General features: G+C 37.0%; 1 protein-coding gene across 10 annotated transcripts in view; it reads right to left on the minus strand.

The window, feature by feature from the left end:
• The window catches only part of plekha7a (pleckstrin homology domain containing, family A member 7a), a 74,165-nt gene extending 48,505 nt beyond the window's left edge, over window positions 1-25,660 (minus strand). For 6 of the 10 annotated variants that reach the window (XM_065283090.2, XM_065283084.2, XM_065283089.2 and 3 more), the window contains exons 1-3: window positions 25,520-25,660; window positions 25,349-25,425; window positions 25,158-25,215 (exon numbers count right to left, since the gene is read on the minus strand). In XM_065283090.2, coding sequence (XP_065139162.1) covers window positions 25,158-25,215; window positions 25,349-25,425; window positions 25,520-25,602 — 218 coding nt within the window. In that variant the 5' untranslated portion in view covers window positions 25,603-25,660. Of the gene's footprint in view, window positions 1-2,554; window positions 2,580-11,383; window positions 11,867-16,915; window positions 17,149-25,157; window positions 25,216-25,348; window positions 25,426-25,519 lie in introns of those variants that run through there. The other 4 variants (XM_065283091.2, XM_073815736.1, XM_065283088.2 and 1 more) reach the window with 4 other exon arrangements.
• Between the last annotated feature and the right edge of the window lie 449 nt (window positions 25,661-26,109).

Raw genomic sequence — 26,109 nt, forward strand, 5'->3', positions numbered from 1 at the left:
AGTTCACTGTACTAAAATGCCCCCCACAGTCACCAGATCTCAACCCAATAGAGCATCTTTGGGATGTTGTGAAACGGGAGCTTCATGCCCTGGATGTGCATCCCACAAATCTCCATCAACTGCAAGATGCTATCCTATCAATATGGGCCAACATTTCAAAAAAATGCTTTCAGCGCCTTGTTGAATCAATGCTACGTAGAATTAAGGCAGTTCGGAAGGCAAAAGGGGGTCAAACACAGTATTAGTATGGTGTTCCTTATAATCCTTAAGCCCGGGATACACTGCACAATTTTTTGCTGTCCAAGACGAAAGATTGCCATTATGAAACAATCATCACGATTTCTGTGATCGTGGCTCTTCATCGTTGTTCCTATGTTTTACAGAAAGTCTAAATACTGCAGAAAAGTCCTACTGTTGACCCTTTAATTATGTACACAAATCCAGGGGGTGCTTGAATTGTTTTTTAACAGAGATGTTTTTCTTGGGTAAGATATTATTTTAGTCTGGAGTGTTTTAGCACAATAACGATATCAAAAAAATAGAATTAGGGTTTAAAATCTTTTAAATTAACTTTCTATCCTGCAGATATGCATAACAGTGCCTCTGTCTGTGTTACTGATGTGACTCACAAGCCTTCATTACCTCAGAAAACCATAAAAAATAAGGCAATTCAAAAGCTCAGACGTCTGGGAAAAACAGATTAACCAACATGTCATCTCACTGAAATGAGCAAAAACCTTGAAAGGTACCGAAATAATAAAGTTCATTCTTTGTCAAAACATCCAGGAGCTAAATTTTATATCTTTTGAGAAATCTTGTAATCTGAATGCAGGCTTAACAGACACACAGCATCTTTTCCAAGCTGTTCTGCATATTTGCAAAGATTTTTTGTAACTCTTTAATCATTAAAAGCTTATTATATTGTACAGCAGATCGGTTTTCTTTGAACATTCACAAAACAGATTGTTAACATTGCCTTGTGCAAATATACATAATCTGCAATGTACTACAGTATAGGTGTGAATATATTTGGCTTGGGGTGTAAGCAGAAACGATGAAGGAAGGCCCTGGCACTTTTTTGGGTGGGAATATCCCTTTCTGCCTCTCACTGTAATCATTATCAAATTTCTACAAGTCTGACAGGATTATGGGAGCATTGAACTGTAAGAGAAGAGCGGTTAAGTGTAAACAGAAATGCTTTCATACTACTCAAATCACATGCAAAGCAACTTACAAACGCTGTACTTATGTTGTCCAACCGGACAAACCGCACAGACATGTTTCACCACAGTGGACGTTATCAAATTAAAAAAAACATTGGCCAGTCATAACATGCCACATTTAAATATAGGCAAACAAATGAAATTTGAAACTGAGAGCGAAGATTTCTGTGAATATTAACTTATCAGCTATTTAAATCTATGCCTCACATGAAGCTATTACTTGGATTCAGTCCAATTGTTGCAATTTTATGGTTTTCATTCACTTTAACTTAATTGAAAAGCAGTGTAAAAATCATTTTGTTGTTGACGTCTGTTCTACAATAAAAACAATTATATAAGTTTGAAACAAATAGAGGGTGAGAAAATATTGACCTAATTTAAATTTTTGGATGATTTGTAACATTATTGTTGCTTAACTGATGGAGTCACAAATATTAATACTACTAATCCTGAAACAACAGGTCTATAGTGAGTATGACTACATCATTATATGTGGTTTCTATGTGTTCCTATAATAAACTTAAAATCACTGCTAAAATGTGAGATTAAAGGTGCAGTGTGTACATTTTTGTACATCTAGTGGTGAGGTTGCAAATTGCAATAAACGTTTCAGTCCACCGTTCACCGACACGCATAGAGAAGCTACGGTAGCCACCACGGGACAACCATGTCATCGTTGGAGACAACTTAGTAAAAAAAAGTTTGTCTGTTAAGGGCTTTTGTAGAAACAAAATGGCGACTTCAATTAAAGGGGACCCTCTGTGTATGTAGATTAAAACGTCTTATTCTAAGGTAATAAAAACATAACACGTCATTATGAAAGGTCTTTATACAGCACTGATAATATAGTTATGTATTTTATATTGCATTTCTGTCAAGAGATCCTTATAAAATTTACATACTACACCTTTAAATAACATTTTCAATGTACATAATACTATTCAAAACCATCAAGCATGGATTATGTTAAACTAAACTATCCTAATGTTCGTCTTTATAGCACATTAGATGCCACAAACTGCATCTAAACTATTCATCACATTAACATTTATGACATTTCTTCACATTTGCATTCAATCATTTAGCAGACGCTTTTATCTGCGACTAAAAAACGAGGCCATTCTGCAAGATGACATTGTGCACCTGTTTGATTTTCCAGAGTTTACAGAAAAACAGAAACATCAAAGGTCTTTATGTGTATTCCAATAACAAGCAAAACAAACTTTAAAACCAATTAGCATTTATCTCAGCCAAACAGTCGCTAGTTGTGACTACACAATTGTTAAAAACCCGATAAGGACCCCAGAAGGTGTGAACTCAACAAAACATACCACATCCACGTCTAGTTCTCTTGCTGTTTTTTTCACATTCCTCTGGGCTTTATTGATGCCGCCAGTTGCAGAAACTGATATTTGGTGTCTGAAGGAAAAGCAGAGGCGGAAGTCCATCGAGGCCAAACATGGATCTTGGCTTAAAATAGCCTCCAGCTGCCTGATAGCAGGCAATGTGGCTTTTCCTCTCTGTTAGAGATGTTGTTTTGTCATAGAGAAGGACATGACATGGCTCAGTGTGCCTCTGTCATGGTGCACACACAGGAGGTAAAAGAAGCAGGAAACAGGTAATATGGCTCTTTGATCCGAACCTTCCATATGACCATTTGTTCTGTCCATTGTTCGCTCTTCATTCAATATGATGCTTGTATAGTATGAGTCACCACACTTATGCCTACACACTGTAAAGTAGCACACACACTGGCAGGCAAAAGAAAGGAAATGCAGATAATTTAACCTGAAGAGGTACTGTAACTTTACAATAAGGTTGTATTTGTTAAAGTCTGTGTAAAGTCAATTCAGATCATTTTTTTCTAAATACATTATGCATGTTAGAAATGCATTGCTAAAACAAAATACAAAGATGATGTAGTACTGAATTGTGGAGTTAGACCGTTACACAGTTTGTCACCATTTCTAAGTTCAGGATTTATTGGGCGGGCCTAAAATCATGGCTCGATGACACACTGGAGCCACAGCCCTTGGCCCTGTCCCTAACACAATTGTAAGGATCAATTGAGGTTGTAGCAGTAATAAGTTTAAAGGTGCATTGTGCAACTTTAAAAAGGATCTGTTCACAAATGCAATATCATATACATAACTATATTATCAGTGGTGTATAAAGACCTTACATAATGATATATATATTGATTTTATTACCTTAGAATGGGCTGTTTTTATCTACATACACCGGCGGTCCCCTTAAAGGAACAGTATGTGAGAAATTTATATCAGTTAATCATAAAATGGGCCTGATATGTCACTAGACATTAAGAAATCATTTTCATTTCAAATACTTATATCACTGACAATGGTGGTCTAGCCAGGATATTGTCATTTAAAAAGTGGAGTTGCAGCACTCAACTGATGTTTATGTTGTCATTTTGTGTATTGGCCACCAGCTGTGTGATTGCAATACCAGTTTTGGCCACAATCCTACATATTGTTCTTTTATATGTAAGTCACTGTCATGTTTTTAAAGTAGCCCTAAACGAATAAACTGCTCTACAGAGTGCATTTCATCCCCTATGTTGTCTTAGACGATTGCATGTTAGTCCTATGGTGGCTACCATATGCGTTTTGAAATTGGGGGTGAGCTGTTGGTTGCAATTCGCTATCTCACCACTAGATGCCGCTAAAATTAACACACACCACCTTTAAAAGAAATTGCTAGCTTTTCAGAGAGTGTGCGTGGTTTCACAGCAGATAGAGGACATGTCCCCAGTGTTGGAGAGAAAAGAATCCTGCCTGTTTTTCCTAAATTCTGTTATTTAAATTCTGATAACTTATTTTATTTACTTGGTTTTTCATTATTCAAATTTGGCTAATTGGTTAATAACATGTTTTTGTGATGTGACAAACTAAGAACAAATTTAATATATACAGAGTTTACATGTACTTTAACAGCAGTTAATGGATTAGCCAACATGAACTGACAATGAAAAACACAACATTTATTACTCGTGTTATTTTCATCATGCATTAATACATTTTTAAATCAAGTTTACTTTATGCACAATGAACATAAACAACTGGCGTTAACTAACAAATATTAATATATGCTGAAACTGAACTATATTGCTCATTGTAAGTTTATCATGTTAGCTAATGCATTTACTAATATAAACAAAAATTCAACCTTATTGTAAGGTTGTCACTGAATGTTTTTGTGTACTTGGTGATTCACAAAAATAAGAGTACAGGCTAATCTGAGAACGAAGGTCATTTGTTAGCATTTGTTTTGAAAATAATGATGTCATAGGTCAAAAAGAAAGGACAATCCGCAAGGTATAAATGAGTATTGTATTTTAATAAGAGAGACACGATTCTTGTTATTTATATGCAAAATAGCAGGTTGATTACATTACCAGTTCTGTTCAATTACATTTCAGTAAAAGCTAAATTAGACTGGATAGCTAACAAACAAGATCATCAGTTTAATGACAATAATGAAATTATACAAGCACTGTGCAGTTGATTTAGACATATTTTGCTCTGATTTCCCATTTCCCAACCATAAAAAATATCTTATAATTCCCTTAAAAACAGCATTCGCTCAGTCAGATTTGAAGGATCTGCGTAGGTTTCAGTCCAAAACCTGTTATTTAGGCTGCGTGCCTGCAAAATGAGAATTATTCAGCTAATTAAACCAGACTTCATAACACCACAGGAAACAGAGAGCGTTTATAATTAAAAAATAGCCAAAAACAAGTACTATCAGACTGCCTGTTCCTTCCTACAAATCAGGAATGAAATCCCACACAAATCTAACCAGATCCAGCAAATCCCAAGGGATTTTTGTGGCATTTAGCTCAGTGTCATTTCCACTACAGTCTCCAATAACTAAATAATACTATCATATTGCCATGGTATTTTTCATGTAAATAACCATGAAATTACAATCTGAAATTGCTTAACTAATGTTGCACAATATTGTGCCAAAAACAAAAGAAACCAACCACATAAAAACAAAAACATCTAAAAATGTAGCTTCCCCATCAGATGCCTCAAGTTATTTTCCACCAACGTTTGTGAGGCGCCAGCACATAACATTTCCAAACAAGGCCCTCCTACGGCTTCACTGTCACTCTAAAAAATATTGCTTGGACTCAACAAAAAAATTAACGCAACAGTTTGCATTAATTATTTTGAGTTTAGACAACTACTTCTGAAATTAATTCCGGCCAACAAACTATAATAAGTTGGATGTACTTAAAAAAATTGCGTTGAATACTTTATATAAATTAATATAATATCAATTAAGTTGTTTTTTTTGCACTTTAAATTTGATTTAATCGTGAACACTGAGTTACACAAAACTACTAAAATGATTCAAACTTTTTATTTAACAACACTTGTCAGGTTGCAGAAGACAACCAGTTTTAGCATTTTTATCAAAATGCCATCTGATTAAAACAGCAAGATAATGCTCGGTGAGTCTGTTCTCAACTTGAGCAAATGCTCTATTCTTCAGCTCAATGGTAACCTCTTAAAAATCAACAACATAACAGAAAATCTTTTAAATACCAAAAGTACGGAACCATAATCATTAAAAGTCTTCTCATGTTTTCATCTTGATTGGAAATGCATAAAATAACACCATATTTCTACATTTACTCTCACTATAAAGTCCCTTGCAAAGCATGCTGGGAACCTGAACTTATCAAGCTAAATGCATTGAGTTACTACAACTTAAATAAGTTTTAAACAAACTAACACAGATAATTAATTTGAATTTACACAGAATATTAACTTGATGTAACTATCAACATTATTATGTCTGGACAACTCAATAAAAAAAAGTTTGGAACTTTAAATCTTTTAAAAATCTTTGCACCAATACTTTAAATTAAATAGTGGCAACAAATCCCCTGAATTATTTTTAAGAGTGTATTTAACAAAAAAAGCAACATTATTCTCAAATATTCAAACTTTGGAATGTCTGCCACCCACCACGACATCTGAAATTATTCAAGACATTTACGACAATGTCTCCCCCTCCCCTCATGTTTTCATGCAAATCCACTGTCCTTCTCACAGTAAGAATCACTTGTTTGCTATACAAGTTAACAGAGTCCGTTTGTATCATCTGATGTAAATTACATTTGTAGTTGTGCAATGTCTTGTAGGGGGAAAAATACAAATATATTGTATCAGCACATAAACCCAAACACCTGGTGCAGATACACAACACACATACTTTCACAGAAATGCAAAGCTCACAGTAGTGTTATTTTTAGACCTCTCTCATCCTACAAAGACAGATGATGCTAATTTCATTATTCTGCATAGCTTCATTCACATCAGTGTCAATCTTCAATCATTCAGAACCATTTAAAGAGGAATTGATCTACTAGCCATGATTCTTTTTATCATAAAAGCTAAGATAGACAGTAACTATCCTAATCTCCTACTTAAAAAGCAAGATATTCCTCAGGAGCGATTAGAGACTTTCATAAAGGGCTGCTATGAATTAATAAAGGCCTCACAGACCAATGCACACACACGCTGTGTGACAGGCAGGGCATGTAAGCAAAAAGCAGACTGCAGCCCGAGTCCCTCGCTGAATGGCGACATTTAAATGTCAGACGGAGGTTTAGAGAAAGGCGTGAGAGATTTAGAAAATGATGTCAGATGTTGTTGAAATGAGAGTCACAGACTTCAAGAGTTTTAAGCTGTCACCTCTGTTGCTCTCCAGTATAACACTGTTTTTAAAATTAGACATTATAAAACTAAAAAACATGATCAATTTGGTCCAACTGTCCACCTCTTTGGCATTGTATGACTGGGTTCAAGGAGCATAATACACTTAACCACCGCTGGAAGATGCCATAACCACACTGGTAAACCAACTATGTTTATTAAAGACTATTCAAGGTTAGCCATACACTTTACATAAACTAACAGATATCTTTCTCTGTAAAAGTATAGATACTTTTTGACATACTGTAGTAAATCAAACATACCTCACATGGTTCACTCCCAAGCATCTCTCAAAACAGTAGCTCCACATTTTTTTAAACAGCTGCAATATGTATGTCCTCTCACAGAAATGAAATATTCCTGTTTATTTTTTAATCCTGTTAACTCATCATACAGAGAGAGACAGGAATGAGGAAGCTTGAAGCTTGTACAAAAATCACACATCTGGATCATCTGTCTGATCCTCTCAATCTTCTGACATCACTGGCTAAATCAAGCCGCGTCAGTACATAAATTAAAAGCCAGGATTCAGACCTCAGATGAGTGTAGGACTTTTTTAGCCCTCTTTTGGGGTAGTGAACTGTCAGTGTTAGACCCTCTGGGACCCGTACTGGACCGTGATTGGTTCGTGCCGGCACATGAGTAGCAGATGGGCTTGTAAATGGCACAGATAATAAAATGCAGTAAGTCTGTCACAGAGCCAAAGGCTTTTATTATGAAAAGCTGCATTTATGAGGTTAAACTGCATGTACTGAAGAGATTACATCGGAGTACAGCTGCCTGATGAAAACCAAAGAGACTAAAAGTTAACTTAACTGATTATTGATTGATTGATTGATTGATTGATTGATTGATTGTCATTGATGTTTTTCTTACATGTCATGCGATGCTGTGAAACAGATAATGATCTATGGGGTCTGGGTTTGTCTGGTTAGGCCCAGCTGGTCTCTACATGTATACAGCAAGGTCACAGCAATAACAAGTTTATCTTGCATGAAGATTACTAGCTGCTAAGACAGTTGCAGGTTTGCTTGGTTAAGTTGAAATAAACTCTGTTTTTGCATGCAAGGGTTTCCCAATCATTATCATCATTACATTTGTGTAAAAAACTACCAACAGTTAAAACATTGATTTTTAGTCATGTCTAATCTTGCTGAGCCATTAAGAGATGCTCGACAGCTTACATCGCTACATTTGTGCCTACATGAAAAAAACATTATGAGGTGGTTTCCCGGCAGGGTTCAGATTGATCCAGGACTAGGCCTTAGTTATAAAGATCACGTTTTTTCTGATCCCATTTTTTTTTACTTTAGTTAGTGTATAATGTTGCTGTAATAGCATAAATAATACCTGCAAAATGATAAAGCTCAAAGTTCACTGCCAGGTGATATATTTTCTTTAACAGAATTCCCCTTTCAAAGCCTACAGCGAACGGCCGGTTTGGACTACAGCCCTCTACTTCCTGCTTTAATGACGTCAAAGCAAGAGTGTTTGACTAAACTCCGCCCACAGGAATACGTCAGTCGCCAGCTTTGGCTCAAAAGGCTAAGACTAAGCAAAGCTGCTGTCGAACTACAACACACTAAACAAGCTACACAATCAAAAATCATTACGTATTTCTGAAGGAGGGACTTCAGCCCGTTTTTAGGACAGGAAACACAGCAGTAAGTTGTTTGAAAAATAGTGCTTTTTTTACCCGTGAAACATGAACACGTTATATTGCGCACTGTAAACACAATCAAAGCTTCAAAAACACAGGAACAACGGGACCTTTAAGACATTTAGTCTTTACAAACATACCTTACAAAAAACAATACAGGTGTGCACAATGGCACTGATATATGTTGTTAAGATGTCATTGCAAGATATTTTTAAATTAAAGCAGCTCAAACTTGCATTTTAAGCCCATTGCACACTGTGAGATTTTAGCCACGATTTAGCTATATGAGAAAAATTTTGAAATCCTAAAAGATTTCTGGAATCCTAGGCTAAAATCTGCCATCTTTGATTGCTAGTTTGACGTGTTCACAGACAGCCAGTTAATGACCGTTGCGATCAAAATTATCCTCCGACAAAATTCTGGCAGTGTCAGAAATTTTGTGAGACAATCCTGCTATGTGACTTCTCCCAACGACAACCGGCAAATCAAGACCCAATAGAAGCACAGAACCAGATGACGCAATTAGTGCGGCGACAACAACAAATCAACACAGACAAATGTCAAAAAAGAGCCAGATAGACTGTACTGCAGAAAGAGAAACTTGTGGAGTTATGGAAACATAAAGAGTGTTTGTACAATGTGTCATCGCCACAGTATACGATAAAAATGAAGCAGTCTGAAAAGAAATCGCGCTGGAAATACAAATGCCAGGTACTCGTCTCCTTCGTTTTTTCTTCTTTTATGCTTGAGACAAGTCATGAATAAAATGAATGATAGATGTTGTTTCGGTTTGCTAGCCTTCGCTTTAGCGTGTGTTTGCCCAGCCGTCGTCGATTGATGACGTAAAACTGCGGACGCGTTTGTTTGTGTGCGTCCGATTTTTAAAAGTCTTTAAACTCGTACAGTCTGACATTGATGGAAACTGAGATCATACAGTGTGACATGGACTTAACTACGATCTTAATCGCACAGTGTGGCAAGCAACAATCCTATAGGACTTTTTAAAATCGCACAGTGTATACCAGGCTTTAGTCTGGGACTAGGATACCATCCGGTACCATGCCAAAATACTGTAAACCAGCAGTGTAATCAGGGTCTTACTTCTCAGATCCTTTACCCCTCTTTTTGGGGTTTATCTGCAATTATGACCTGCTAACTATACATTATCCATCTTACATCGCCACTGGAAGAGCATTCCATTAGCAGAGCAAAAGGTAATTGGTTCGATCCCAGGGTACACACACATGATTATAAAATGTTGTATGCTTTGTAATGCACTGTAAGTTGCTTTGGATAAAAGTGTCTGCCAAATGCGTAAATGATTGGAATCGAAATTTTTAAGTGGCAAGTAATTTTTTGTGTTTTTCCTGCATAGAACTGCAATACGTGACTGTAATGTCAATAGTAGAACATCTAGCCTAAACTCTAGCATATAGCATTAATTAGCATATAGCGCTAACTCAGCACTGTTACAACTTTGTTTTTAGCATTGTAACAACTATAAGTATTTAATGTGTAACCTGATGTTTGGGGCATACATTACGACTGTAACGTCACAGTCTGTTTTATGTTGAGATTGGCCTGTCCAGTTGTGTTTTGCACGCACAAAGTTTACATAAGAAGGAAGAACAATAGTCATTATGTCATTATGTACTCTTATTATTCATATATGCATAGGTAAATGCAGTTTCTATTATACAGCACCTTTAAATAAACCGAATGCCTGTGTGTTTGTTTAGACAGCAGCTGTCAAGAAACCAAACTGATAAAGAAAAGGTTTTAAAAGCACCATCTCTTGCTTCATTGTTATTTGACAGTTAAACAATAATTATGAGACAGGCCTGCTTGTACATGCATTTGGAAGCTGAGTAAGAACCTAAAAACTAGTTATTTTCTCCAGTTAAATGTACTATAATTACACTAACTTCTCTAGGTGGGAAAGCAAAAGGTAAACATGGGCAGGTAGAAGCCACAGATGTGTGTTATTATAGGAGAAGCTCACAATCATTGTTTTGGTATAATTATCACATTGCAGCAGTAAAACAAAATAGGTTGCACTAAAGCAACCCCTGCTCTCTCCCTCGAAGCACACTGAAATAAAAATGAACTTGTGACAATGACTAGCCTTTCCACTGAATCATTACAAATCTGAGCCAAAAGCATGCATGAGTATATAAATAGCCTAGTAATACAATAACAATACTTATTTTAAGCTGTTAAAAGACTTCTAAAGAAGAGTCAACGTATTAGCAAAAGCATTTGGCTCTGAGATTGGAATGTTGCTGCTGGTATTCAAAGAATACCAAACCTTCAATCCGGAGGACTTTGAAATATGGAGTTACGCTGGAAGGTTGTAATATATTATACACAGAGAGCAAAATGGGGTCAAAAATGTAGTAGTATTTATGACACCTATTTGGTGACAGGTGTTAAGTTCCACCGAACTCACTCATCTTGCCAGTTTAACAGGACCTGTTGGATTTGCACGCTGTCACAACACCCATCCAGTGGTTAATTCGCTCACGTCGCATTATAATCCATATCACAGATGCACGTGGTCTGGTATTATACAACAAAACCCCTGCCAAACTGTTTCAGTGCCCATGGCCAAACAGAATCCCCTGCCAGTAATCTGTGAACGTTCAGTATTACAGGAAGATGAATTACGAACATTACAATAACATATCATTTTAATTCTTTATCTTTCCCAAAACGCTCTAGCATTGTTTTATAACAGACCCACCCACCTGTAAGGTACATGGTAAAAGGGGTGAGCAGGCTGAGACTGGTAGTAGTTTGAGTACCCAGATTGACTCCACATGGTTTCCTGTTTTATCCAAACAGCTCCAGGTAATGAACTTAGAGTTAAACAACTGGATGACTGAGACTTAATGAAAGTCCTGTTCTGTTGCTTTCATTTTCTCAAAGAGACGAGGTAGTAAAACAGTACTTGGAACGAAGCGAGACTTAAAGAAGAAGAAAAAAACAGGAGAAGAATCCCGCCAGAGACTAATGCAATAGTTCCTGTTTTCTAAATCTCGTCCATCACTCAGCACATAGTAAAGCAGTAGAGAGGTTTCAGGGCTCCGTGTCCATCAAACCGCAGAACAGGTACAGCAGGACGGCTCTGGACAGACGTAAACATGGTGATTTTAAGGTTGTCTGTATGAGTCTTCTATCTGCGATGCTCCTGTTTTCCCACCGGCTCACACAGTAACCAGCCTGCGCACATACACACCAGTCCTCTGCTGTGACGTATCACTGCATACACTTGCAGAGAGGAAGGGAGGGGTGGGGAGACTGAACCTGATTTTCTAAATCTCTGCATGCCTCTCACAGGCAGGATGTGCTGTGTTGATGGGTAAGGAAACAGACTGGGCACAGGATGGAAAATGTATATCGTGAGAGAGAGAAAGCGAGCGAGAGAGAGATAAAATAGAGAGAGAATTTAATAACTATTAAATTAAAAAGCTATAGGTGCTTGTGTATCTTCTCAGGTAAATCATAATCATCCCAATCCTTAGGAAAATCACAAGCAGTCATGCTGGTTAAAATAATCTGTTTAGTTGTTCCTATAGCCCAATGAACACAAATATGGATCACTTTGGATAAAAGCATTTGAGAAATGCATAAATATAAATAAATGTATGGTGTTTGAAGCAAATTCTGATGTGTCTCTTACTCCTCATAATATCCCACAATCCTGTGTGTGTGTTTCAGCATTCAAGCAAATAATAAAACTGTTGTAAATTAGCATTGTTATTCATTGTCCTAATTTGACATGCTTAAAACCAGGATGTTTACAGGAGGTCCATGCAGAGACACTGTCTGTTAAACCATTAACTGAAGGAAATAATATACGGCAGCTTCCTTTGTTCAGAAGACACTGAGTTAGTCTTAGTAACAACATTAGAGAAGCATAAACATAGCAAGGCTCTTTATTATTATGTAATGTAATTTTGTTAATTCTGCCAGAAATCCTGAAGAATAGCTAACACATAACTTTGTACCTGTCCTAAAACAAAGCCAAAGCCGTCAAAGGCCATCACTAAAGCCTGTCAGTCACGCTGTTTTTTTAAAGAGCGTCTATTAGATTGCTAAAACATTGTTATTTTGTTTATTTGGTATAATACAATGTGTTCGCGTGATTTAAGGTTCAGAAAACACATTATTTTCCACATACTGTACATTATTGTTGCTCCATTAATCCCTGCCTTCCTCAAACGCATTGATTTTGTACAAAGCTCATCGTTCTGTGTCCTCCGATTAACCAGACGTTGTGATTGGCCGGATACCTCTGAAGTCAGCTGGAAATGTGACGCTTCTTACTGTGCATTCAGACCGCCACCGGCGAGAGCGTCAATAAAAGCTCTGGCTGCCCTGACAACGACGCTAAAGAAAAGTTGTAGTGGACGCTCTGACGCTCGAATGCATTCTCTGAACTCCTCTCAGGCGGAGGTTTCCGCCCTTCCGATCAGTTGCCGGTGAACATTTCCGCCTTCCGATTGGTTGCTGCCAAACCGCGTCATATCTCATTACTATAAAGTTGAGCTGATTTCAACTCTCCTCGACGCTCACGCTGTACATGACGCGCCGCGCCGCTGCTCGCCGGAGTTCGCCGCCGGCTCTTATTGAAAATGAATGACTTCCGGCCACTTTGACGCTCTAGCCAGTGGCGGTCTGAATGCACAGTTACCATGTTTTGAATATTACTCATAATCGTTTTTACTACCTTATCAATATGAGCCGAATCTGATCCAGAAAATGCAGATGATTAAGCTGATCAATCAACTTTACCAGCGCGGCTTGAGCAGGAAGTACCAGATTGGTAATGTAAGGATACTAAAACATAAAAACCATGTCTGTATTTGTGATCATAGAAACATCAAAGCGGGAGGAATTATGATAATGACATCATGTCCACGTCAACTGGCCCAGGAAGTTAACTGTTGCCTTCAATCCTTGTGTTTGTTGTAGTCCAAGAAAAGAGATTTACGTTGGAAACGATAACTCGCATCATCATTTACTTTGGGGTTTGTACCTTTTGTATATCGTTAACGTACTAATACACATTTACACGCCAAAGGAAATGTAAAATCTTGAATCGGATAATTGGTGCTCTGATTTTACATTTAGAAAAAGAAAAGCATTCATCTATCAAAGACTGTTTCACCGCATCAGTGAACAACATACTATATGAGAGGCATTATAGATTCGTTTCAGTCATTTTAATGTCCATGCTGGCATTATGAAAAGCTTTTATTTAAGTCTACTCCGAGGTTGAATTTATGTAAAAGATGCTACAGCTACAGTTACTCACAATGCGGAGATTAAAACATGATGAATACTGCAGAAAGTGTATTGCAGTCTGTCCCAGAAATGTTTTCGGTCAGCACAAAGAAGCATTATCATAATGGTAATCATTTCTGTGTCTTTGATTTTATGGCCAAGTCATAGCCAAAGATTTCAGCTTAAAGGGATAGTTCACCCAAAAATGAAGAGTCTGTCATCATTTACGCTTTTTATGTTTTAAGTTGTTCCAAACCTGAATAAATTAAATGTAAGCAAACAAATGAGGGGCACCATTCACTTCCACAGTGTTTTTTCCCTACTATGAAGCTCAGTAGTGCCCCAGATCTACCTTATTACACCTGTTCTTCAAAACATCTGTCTTTGTGTTCAACAAAACAAATGTATACTTGAGGGTGAGTTAATGACAGTATTTAATTTTTTTGATAAAACATATCCCTTTAAAGGGGTAAATCCCTAATCTCAGGGACACAAATTAAGATATTTTGCCGAATGTCTACCTTGCTCCTTTCTATAATGTTGACTGAGGCTGTCAATATGAACACAATGACAGACGTAAATTTGATTTCAATTTAAATCGCATTGAGCAGTGATGTGACCTGCAGCATGTATGACAATCTTTCCTCGTAGATAGATTGACTCACGTCAATCAATTTAGTCAATAACCAAGCTATTACTTTAAGCTAAATGCTCACGGCATCGCGCAATTTCAGCACATTAACTGCCTGGTTACACTGAATTGAAAAGTTTAAGTAAAAAGGTTACTGAAATGGTTAGTGTCTATATCCCAGCTGTTATGAAAGCAGTGCACAGGTAAACCAAAGACTGTGCACGCAGCCCTGCTTGAATTTGAATTGTGTGGTCTTGTCAATGTTATCAGCTGAAGTGTGTGATTAGTGACGTGAATGCAGCTTATCTGCAGCACACACACGCTCAAAGTCAGAGGAAAATCTCTCCTGATGTGTAAGGATTTGGCCTATAAATGTTACCACCTGCTTTCTTTGAGTTTTAGGACAGAAAGCTACACAACAACAGTGACTTTGTATTCACTATACTTGTAACAAGGCTTGAAAGAGATTATCACATAAACACAGCTATAACAAGAAATCAAATGTAAATGTTCTTGTTTTATTTATTCATCATCACTGCCTCGGTTTCAAGAGAGTATCTATGATCCATATATAGTTTGCAGGTCTCACACTATTGCAAAATAATAATGTCCATAAATAATACAAGAGCTATCTTCTTTAATGCAATTCAAACTCTGCTGACAGAGCAGGAAAAGCTTTTACAATTGCTATTAATATACTGATGTTGAATAACCAATATTTTATAATGAATGACTCCTTTAAGACAGATTTATTGCCCGATTATAATTAAACGCTAAGGTACAGAGGCCATTAATATGACGGTGTATTTCAAAAAATTTGCACACTTTTTGAAGAAAAATGCTTTGACAATATGCAGGCTTTTCTGGAAAATACAGATGACTCATCTTGCACTTATGGGAATACATTAACATTTTTCTTCAATTAAATTGCTTTTGGAATGAATGTTGCCTCATCCCAAAACCTTTAACATGCTAAAACTGTGCTTAGCTTGACTACATGGCACATCTGGATACAGTATATGTGACCCTTTCTTTAAAATCCAGACTAAAGTCTTATAATCCAATTATGAGATTAGGAGCATCAAAATTTGATTTCACATTGATTTCAATCTTTGACATGACTTTACTCAGTCAGTATGAAATATATCAAGGATATATTTTCACAGAATGGTCTTTACATTACGTACAATAATTTTATGCAGAAAACATTAAATCACAATTAAGTGTGATTTAAGTGGTTTTCACAGTCTGGGTCAAACATTTCTGGATCAGTTATTGTACTTCTGCTATGATCACAAAATTCTGTACTAAAAGCACCACTATGCCAGACAAACAGCGCTGACTTTTGTGAATGATGGTAACGTCTACAATAAACCTTTTCTACATTCTTCACATCAAAATGAGTCATGTTTGCATTGATGACAATGACTCAATTTAAATACACATGCACTTTATCAACACACACAGGTTAAACTGGAATGCAGGTGGATAGAGGATAAAATGCAAGGTTTTGTGCTAAAAAAGAAATGCTCTTTAGCCATCCACCACTGATGAAAGATCAATCTAACAAAATTAAAGCTTGCTGGAATTAATACTTCCACGATTCCATCAGTGTGTGTGCATCTGCAAATGAGTTTTACACAATGACCATGAAAAATGCAAAGTGACAGACACCAAGAGTCTAGACTTTCAAGCTGTTAGGAAAATCGCAATCTCTCATTGAACTTTTTTGACGTCCATTATTATCTTTAACACACAGTAATAGAAGGGTTTGGTCAAAACTTCAAAGGATCTATTTTAAGTAAATATGGGTGGATCAAGCTTTTCATTTTGCAGGCTTGGGATGTCAGTAGCAAGCGGAGATTTTAAAGGTGTCTGTGGGAAAATGTGCATGCGGAGTTTGTGAATTTAAAGGTTTTCAGCATGGCATGTTTCAGAAAGAGAGCACCGCACATCTGCTTCCTATTTCTTTAACTAAATCATGTTAGGAAACACTAGCCATAGACACTTTGAGCTGTTGATTGAAGTGACAAAAGTGCGTACAAAAAACAAAGCAGGTCTAGACGTGATACATTTTCCTGAAGTGTAGTTTATACACAATTGCAAATGGAATGGTATGGGACATACTGCTATAAGTGTACTGAACAAATGAGACACTGTATCTTTAAATAATGAGCAGGGTGCCAAGCTGCAGCATAAAATATCCCTTCTAACAGCAGAATAAAGACACATGCATTATGCACAAGTTTCTGCAGAATGAATCCACCTGGTAAACCATCAGAACACACCAATAAGCAACAAAAAAAATCTAACTGAAGCATTACTCGCACATGAGGTGTAATGCTCTGAGTAAAGGTACCTGTCTATCCTGAAGATTGCCCTGTCCGTCCTCGGCCAGGCAAACTTGTGTCTAACCAGAATCGTTTCCTGACCCGAGTCCCGTTCACAAACACAGCAGTTCCCCATTCTGAGAGTCACAGCATTACAGACCTGGTGCTGTCTCCTGTCTCACCTCCACACTAACTCTCCCCTTCTAAGCCTGCCAGGGGCAGGACACTCGATCTGATGCCGCACTCAGATGCCAATGCTAATGTTTGCTGTGAGGGCACCGGGGGGTTCAGAGAGCCAACGCCTCCAGCATGCCTTTAGCTGGCTGCCCCATCTGCCTCTCAATTTGTCCTTTGTCCCTCCACCTCCAGCAAATGCTGTCCTGCAGGACCCAGTGATATCTATCAGTATGAAATAGTGTGCTCCATATGCATACATGCTGTGAGAGTGACTGCAAAGAAGCACTGTATTGTGATAGGGTAGTTTAGGCACTTCAGGTGTGCCATGTTTGCTGGGCGGTAGAGGTGAGATTGTACAGTTTATGCTGGTAACCATGCCTATTTGGCTGATTAGGAGAGGTCTGAATTTCTGAGTGACAAATATAATTAATTGAAGGAAGATTTAATACTTTGGATTTTATTTAACTTAAGCAATTTTGGACTCACACTGGGTTTATAACACAAATGCCTTGTTAAATAAATGCAGTGCTATTTGGCTGCTCTGGTATGCATAATAAAAATGTATACCATGGGGCTGCTGAAGGCTTTATTCTGATTGGTTAAAAATGTTCCATGGGTATGCATTATTTTTCGATAAACGCACACCTGACCTATCAAATGTCTTACACCACCAGAGCAATGTCTTAGCAATGTCTGTGGTAACCGTGGTAACCGTGGTATAAGCGGATATTGTCTCCGGTCCTTTGAATTATTTGAAAATAATGTACACAAAATGTGCATTATTTTTGAATAATTCCATGGCCCATCGTCAATTTTTATTCTTTCTTAAAGGGGACATATTATGAGATTTTTTTAAAGATGTAAACTAAGTCTTAATCTAGGTCTGAGCAAAAGTATGCCGTTTTGGGTGTGTCATTTAAAATGCAAATGAGCGGCTAAAGTGCAAACACTGATCACAATGATGGTGGTTTGTTGTAATTGAAACTCAATTGTGCTGTCAAGTCCTTCTTTTCTCTCTCTTTCTCTCTGAACTAAATGACAGTTTTTTGGTTGGATAGTGCAGATAAAGGGGGCGGTATTACCTTATTCTGACATCACAATAGGAGCCAAATTACAATGACCTATTTTTTCACATGCTTGCAGAGAACGGTTTACCAAAACTAAGTTACCGGGTTGATCTTTTTCTCATTTTCTAGGTTGATAGAAGCACTGGGGACACAATTAAAGCAGTTAAACATGGAAAAAGTCAGATTTTCATAATATGTCCCCTTTAAAGAAGAAAACAGTTACTAGTTATAATATATGACACAGAAGTATGTACATGAGTAAGTATGGTGGCACAAAATAAAACACGGCAATTTTAAGCAGATAAAAAATGAGAACTATATTGTATAGCAGAAGAGCATGGAAAACATGGAAGTGTTTGGTAGCTTCGAAATGTTTCCCTGTTTGGATCCTAATGAATGAATGGGGCTAGGCTAAATGCTAACACATTCACGACGCGGGTTACAAAGATTAATGTGCACGCACTGAAAAAAGAAAGGTATGTATTAATTTATCTAAGTTGAGGTAAGAACATAGTAAAATATTAAAAAAGGTGGTGTTTTCCTTTAAAGGAGCATAACTTTAACCCCAGTTGCTCCCTGCTAATAAAACCAGCATTTTGTTTAATGTTTTGCCACTCATTCTTCCCGAAGGGGGCATGATCCTGCAGGTTCACATGATAAAGTGACATACCCTCTATTTCAAAAGACATGTAAGAACCCAAAATCCATATCACTGAATTTGGAGGCCAGCTAAGTGACAACCAGAGAAATGACTATAACCGTAAAACTGAAAGACACGCAATTATGCTCGATAACTATAATAGAAATGTTTTTGATTTCTCAGTGTATTCACATAAAGGAAGAAAGAAAAAAAATGCCAGATATGTATTTTGTGAGGCCTTTCAATCCAGAAATCATCTCCTGTGGTCAAAAGGACAAATGCTCATCTAACTGAGACTTCTAGCAGTGCACTTTGGGAGTCTGCTGAAGGTGACCTGATATGGAAATGGGGTGCCCTCTACCAGCATTAGATTTGGGACAAGGAATGAAAAAGATCCTGTAATAAGACTTCTTCTCTCTTTCTGTCATTTAGAGCTAGCACTCTAGTTGAAAACATATTTTTAAGGCATGAATGACATACAGGTATGCTAATACTGCTGCTTGTAGTTACCATAGAATTTATTTTGGCTGCAAGGACTGGGTTGGTTGAAGCACTAGGTAAGATGTATGACTTGATCTTTAAATTTGAATATCAGCATAATGAAAAACTGTTCTTGACTCATCGTCGGATTTTATTAAAGAGCACCTATTGTCCGATTCATGTTTTTAAATTTGATTTGGTGTGTTGTGCAGGTGTGTATTAGTACATGTCAACCTACATACCCGAAAGTAAACAACGATGCAAGTTATCATCTCCAACGTAAATCGCTCAAACACACGGATTGTAGGCAACAGTTTACTTCCTAATATTGCTGATGTAGACCGACATCATCATAATTCCACCCGCTTCGAACTCACAGCCTGTAAGTTAACTCCTGTTAGCAACTAAATCTTTGAAACATGGCAAGGAGCAACAAATTTCCTGCTGACCTCAGGAGGTATTCAGGCCAATCACAACGTACAGATTAGCTGGCCAATCAGGGACACAGAGCTTTTCAAATCTGTGAGTTTCAGGAAGAGCTACAAATCTGGAGCTACAAAAATGTACAGTATGTGGAAAATAATGTTTTTTTTACCATAAACCACACAAACACATTATATTATACCAAATACATAAAATAACGTTGTTTTGAGCATTTAAATAGGTGCTCTTTAAGAACATAAACATAGTCAAAAAATTAAAATGTAATGCACTAAGTTGTTTGCTGACACATTATTCCAGACAGTTACAGCCGTCAGATATATATTTTTTCAATATATGTCAGGTAGACTTACAGTAGTAGTTTAAGGGTAAAGAATTTACCAAACATCAAGTGTTGCAGGTTCACAAGGGCTAAAACTCAAGATGTCATAAGTATAATATAAAAGAAAATACCTGAAGGCTCTTTTATATAACATGCTTTGTCCCTTACTGATGTAAATACAACTCAAGTGTAACAGTAAAGGCAGGGTCTGAGATTCAACAAAGACCATGTGCTCTGTGGATTTCTCCCACTCACAGCCTGCAGGGCACATTAATATGTAATGGTGCTGAATAAAGCTCATTGCTATCTTTATCATAAAGAGATTCATTAATGTGAACCACACTGAGCTGCTTGCCTCATGCTGGCCTCTGGGCTGATAGTTTCCAAACTCTCTTTATGACTGATTTATTTATTTACTATGAACCCTGGAGTCAAAGCTCACAAACAATTTGGGCAAAACGTTACAAACCAGGCATCTGTGGAGAGCATCTGTACTACATACATGGGATATTCTTATACAATTACATAACAATAACAAGTGGACCAATGTAGAAATTGATGACATTTGAACTGTGATATCGATAATATCTTCAAAATGACAGCAGGACACTTTTTGAAATCCACATACTTAACATGTAAAAGTGTGTAAATCTAAAAGGCCAATTACACTAGATTTAGAGCAAGTAAATTCAAAAAAGCAAATATATTCTCCCCCTGCTGTCTGCCAGTTGTAATCATTTTTGCATGGAGAGACGACCAGACAGAGTGCAGATAATTATCAAAAAATAAAGGAGGCCTTTGTTTTTTTTTACAAAACATTTCCCATAGATAAACTTTAAAAACGCATATCAGCATAAAACGACACCAACTGGGTCTAACACAGAAAAGGTATATAATGCAAGTTGAGCAGTTTACTTTGTTAAGGCTCAGAAATATACTGTAAGATAACAATAAACAGTTACAGTGGGTAAAGCAGAGTGATGCATTCAGTACTGTAATCTGTTTTTCTAATACCATCTTTGTAAAGTGTTTAAATTACTGCAACTATATCTTTGACATTTACATTTATGCATTAGGCAGATGCTTTTCTCCACAGCGACATACAGTGCATTACAACATTTTTATCAGTATTCGTGTTTCCTGGGTTCAAACCCATGACCTTTTGTGCTGCTAACACATTGCTGAGCTATACTGGAGCCCTCATATTAGAAAAATATGTCTTTTCCTCTCTATTTTTCTGTATTTGTATTTTTAAACTGTCTATTAAATTTGTTGCATTATAGTGTACATTTCAACTGACAGTCACATTCAGAGGAAGTAGCTTTGTGAACTTGAACTGCTTACATTTCCACTTTGACGCTGCCACATGCCGATCATCTGATTCTGACATGAGAGCTTTCAGTTGCTAAGTTACCAATATTCAATAAAACCGTAAGAGTTTCATCCAAAACACTCATATACATTCCAATAAAGCTTGTCCTTTACAATGACTTCTATGTAAAGTACAAAAAGTAAATGAAAATGAGTCAGTCTTACATAATCATAAACATACAGTACAAACACAATCTCTTCAGTAGCCCATTCATTGCATTTCTAATTTTTTCCCACTCATTTTAGTTTAACATTATCGTGTAATAAATTCAGTGACTGTAACATCCTGGTTTTTGTCCACATCCGTAGCAAATTAAAGTCTGAACATCTAGCAAATACACATCAATCAGATTAGTAGAATTGGCAAGCAATTCAGTAAACACGACTTATCAAACTAATTCAATATGTTTTCAAGTCATTTGTGAGTCAGTTTATTACCAAGAATGCAATATTCTAAGAGATCAGAAATGCAATAATAAAAAGCATTCAACCGCAGACGCCTCTTTCAAATATACCCTAAGCTCTACACAAAATATATGCAGACTGTCAGTCTTTCTCTCACAATCTTTATTTAAAACTCAAGTGGTGATCTTAAAATGGTCAAAAATGTGAAATACTGCAGATTGCCTCATCACGATCACTCATCCAAAACAGGGACCTGTGTGCTTGCTGTGCAGGTACAGCAGTGAGTTAAGGGTCTTAATGGGGGATTTAAATTTAATGCTGTAGAGCATGGCAGGTGGTCACAGGTTAAGTGTCAGTCACACAATATCACACTGTAACTAGATCTCTACACACATTTGGGAAACCGGTTCTCCCCAGGAGAAATATAATAAAAGGATTTATGACAAGGCAGAATACCCATCAGTTGTGCTCCATCAAGCCCTGCCAGCGTTCCTCTATTTTCATGGCCCATCTCTCGGCCACACACTCCTATTAGAGGCTAATTGGTGAGCAGGCGGATCTTTAATCACATCCCCTTCCAGGGATCACTGGTCATCATTTTTTGGCATCTCCTTTCTTTAGATCAGGAAAATGAAAGGGCCAGGGCACAATAATTGGAATGTAGGTGGATCATTAGTCACAACACACAAGCAAAGTCAGAGGCGGTATTGTGGTTTGAAGTGGGCGTTCCGGCTGTGGGATGCTTTAATGGTATTGGTCGGCTGCCTAACTAGCCATAGCTTTGATTTTGGGTATGGCTATTAGGGGCAGTGTGAACTGGTAAGAGAGGCTGCCGATTCAATTCTCACGACCGGCAGGTAGTGACTAAGGTGCCCCTGAGCAGGCAACTCCATCCAGTTGCTTCCTGGATGCCCAATGCTCCAGGTGTGTGTGTGTGTGTGTGTGTGTTCATGAGTCATCATGACTTCGAGGTGCGTGTGTTCACTACTCACTGGTATGGGTTGAATACAGAAGTTATATTTTGAGTATGGACTACTATACAGTACATGACAATCACGTCAACCATAAAATAAATAATACAGGACAGTTAAAAAGCTCACCATAACATTACCTCTCTGTCTTGTCTACACTTCACAGCAGTAACTCACTGGAGATTATGTTAACTCAAACATTTTTATGCTCACCGGTAGTTACCACATCAAATCCCGGCTCATTACCCTCACAAGTACTCAACTTTGTCACATTGCTGGACACTCACATTCAGAGGTGTATAATACTAAAGTATTTTAGTTACATTTTCCAAGCATCTGTGCTTCATCAGAGTGTTTGTCTTGGGAAAAAAAAGACTTTTCTTTACTAAAAAATGTTCACTACATTCTAAAGCATAGAATCATACCGTGTATTCATTATATATTGCATATTAAAATTTATTTAATACCTAATTACATAAAAATTGTGTACTTTTACTTTCAGATTAAAAGTACGAAAATAATTTTTACTTAAGTAATAGTACAAAAAATTACTAGATGTTTAATGTACTTAAATATTAAATATAAAACAAAAACTTCAAAATTATGAAATGTTGTGGAGTAAAAATTATGATAATATGTTTTGGAATGTATGTTTTCCAAAGAAAAACACTAATAAAATACGAATAATTGAAATTTACATTTATGTAGAAAGTAAAAATACTTAAGTACTATACAACTCTGCTCACATTGCATACTGTCATTTGTGTAACAGACCTCTGACGTCATCCGGAAATGTGAGGCTTCTTACCATGTTTGAAAGATTTGCGCACAATGGGCCTCATTTATAAAACTGTGCGTAGGATCCTTACTAAAAGTCTACGTACGCACAGAAGCCAAAAATGGCATATGCCAAAAAATATTAAGATTAATAAAACAAAGCAATGTTTCCTTTTTAAATCACAAGTCACCTGCAAGTGTGTGTACATAAATCATCTTCATATCCCACCCTGCAACCCCATTCTCCCATTAGGTTTGTTTTTTATAGGTCACAACCTTTGCGTGGGAACTACCGTAAGCACATTTCAAGCCCCGTTTTGTGCGTATGCACGCTTTATAAATGAGGCCCAATGCAATGCTAACGAGGAGTTAATTTACAGGCTGGGTTGTCCAAAGTGGGAGGAATTATAATAACGTCGGTCTTCTTTACTTCACCAATCCAAGGAAATAAACTGTTGCCTACAATCTGTGTGTTTGTTGTAGTCCAAGAAAAGAGATTTACGTTGGAGACGATTATATACGATACTTTTACACACCACAGGAAATGTAAAATCGTGAATCAGACCATTGGTGCCATAAACAAATAGGTGCAGAAATGACATTTGGAACGTAGTACACTAAACTTTTTTCCTCAAGGCATAATCAATGTGCCTTAGGAATAGGGCTATATAAATTAAACTAAATGTAGCTGAAATAGCTACATTCTAGCTAAATTCTGTTTTGTTTCTCTATAACAAATTAAAATGTTTATACTTTATAATTTCTATAAGCTTTAGGACAAATTGGGTTTTCTAGACTACTGTAGCACACGCTGTACTCTACAGTGCTCAAACTTTTATAAGATGCCACTGAATGGATGGCAGCACTTGTCTATTCTTGGATTATACTTAGGTCACAATATTTTTGCCTTAAACCTGAAGCCCCCACATGAATCCATATTGGACTCATTTCATTTTAACAGGATACATTTATCCCCTAACATTCAGTCAACAGGTGTTCCAGTAGGAAGTCACTACTGCATCCTATTTATGTTTATTTAAACAGGCTCCACCCATGCAGGATCCTCAGCCATGCTGTTACATGACACTGTGTGATGTATTTTGGATTTGTCAGCAAATATATTACAGTCACACGGGCAAAAGTGTGATCTTTCACTCTTTAAAAATCCACAAAAGACCAACGGTCAATATCACAGTTTTGATTGCAGATACTGTATATATAATCACTAAATGTGATCTATGCATTCACAGAAGAGTTTTAGCTATGCAATGATTCCTTAACAATCTACAATAATGAATCCATAGTGTTTTTAAACAGGGGCTGAAACAGTCAATGTGGTACAGTAAAGGCAAGTTCAACTCAGGTGTGTGCACCTGTTCCATAGACTTTGTACTTCAATACTTCTCTCCCAAGTATCAGGGGAAATAAATCCTTTAATGTTCCGAAAACAACTCTAAACACTTATAAATCTTTCCTGAGCATAGACTAACAGCAATATTGAGCTTTTGTAACAACATGTCGTACACCTGTAATTCACCTGCAGCACTATAAGAGTTGCTAAAAACACCCACGCATTATAATTTATCTGACTGGTATATATGGTATAAAACATTCACTTACTCAATAAAGAAACACATTCCTTCTTTTGTAAATCCTTCCTCCCAACCTTTGGGCAAATCTAGGAGACGGGAAAAATAGCAGGTTTACAAAACTTTAACTGTTGCGTTTTTCTTCATGCATAAGCACAACGAAAAACACTTAATAGGGGAAATAATGCGAGCTACATAAAACACATAACGTTATAGACTTACCCGACCGGATCATATGTCCAGAATTGACAGGTTCGCCTGTTCGGGGATGAAGCCAAGTAGTGGTGCTCGTGTCATCGCTGAAAGGAAAACAAACCACCTGTTAGCGATGCAGACAGCTGGGAAAGCCTCAAACACATTCTGAACATTTCAATAACAAACATATATTCTCACTCAATGAAAAACACCCTGCCGTCTTTGCAAATCCCATAAGACCAGTTCTCAGGTAAAGTGTCCCGCCGAAGCGGAGCCGCCATTATTCCCGTGTAAGTCCCGTCTACCTCATGATCCTCCTCGCTGTCCTCTCCTTCTCTCTCACCGATCGGGCACAAGGCGATTAAAGGGGATGGCTAACTTTCTATTATATTTGTCTTTCAGTGAGTAATCTTAGCCGACAAAAATATATAAATTACATAAAAACCACCTAAAACGATTATTACGGGTCAAACGCTTGAGATATAATTTAACAATGATTATTATTGTTGTTAGAAATAAAAAAAAAAAAGATAAACTATAATACAATTCCTATATACGTAAAAATAAAGATTTTTAAACCTTAATAATAATGTAAAAGTAGGCACAGTATTTGCTACAATTGATCAATACACTAGTGAAAAATACTGAAAAATACAGCCTAAACTTTATACTTATGTAAAGTACAACAATGCCTTCGTAAGTGAGACCTGGGAACCCTACATGTGTGACAGTGTGACAGGTAGTGCATTTTTAAAACAATTTCAACTACAGTATACTGTAAAATATAA

The sequence above is a fragment of the Paramisgurnus dabryanus genome, chromosome 9, assembly GCF_030506205.2.
Source record: "Paramisgurnus dabryanus chromosome 9, PD_genome_1.1, whole genome shotgun sequence".
Taxonomy (NCBI): Eukaryota; Metazoa; Chordata; class Actinopteri; order Cypriniformes; family Cobitidae; genus Paramisgurnus; species Paramisgurnus dabryanus.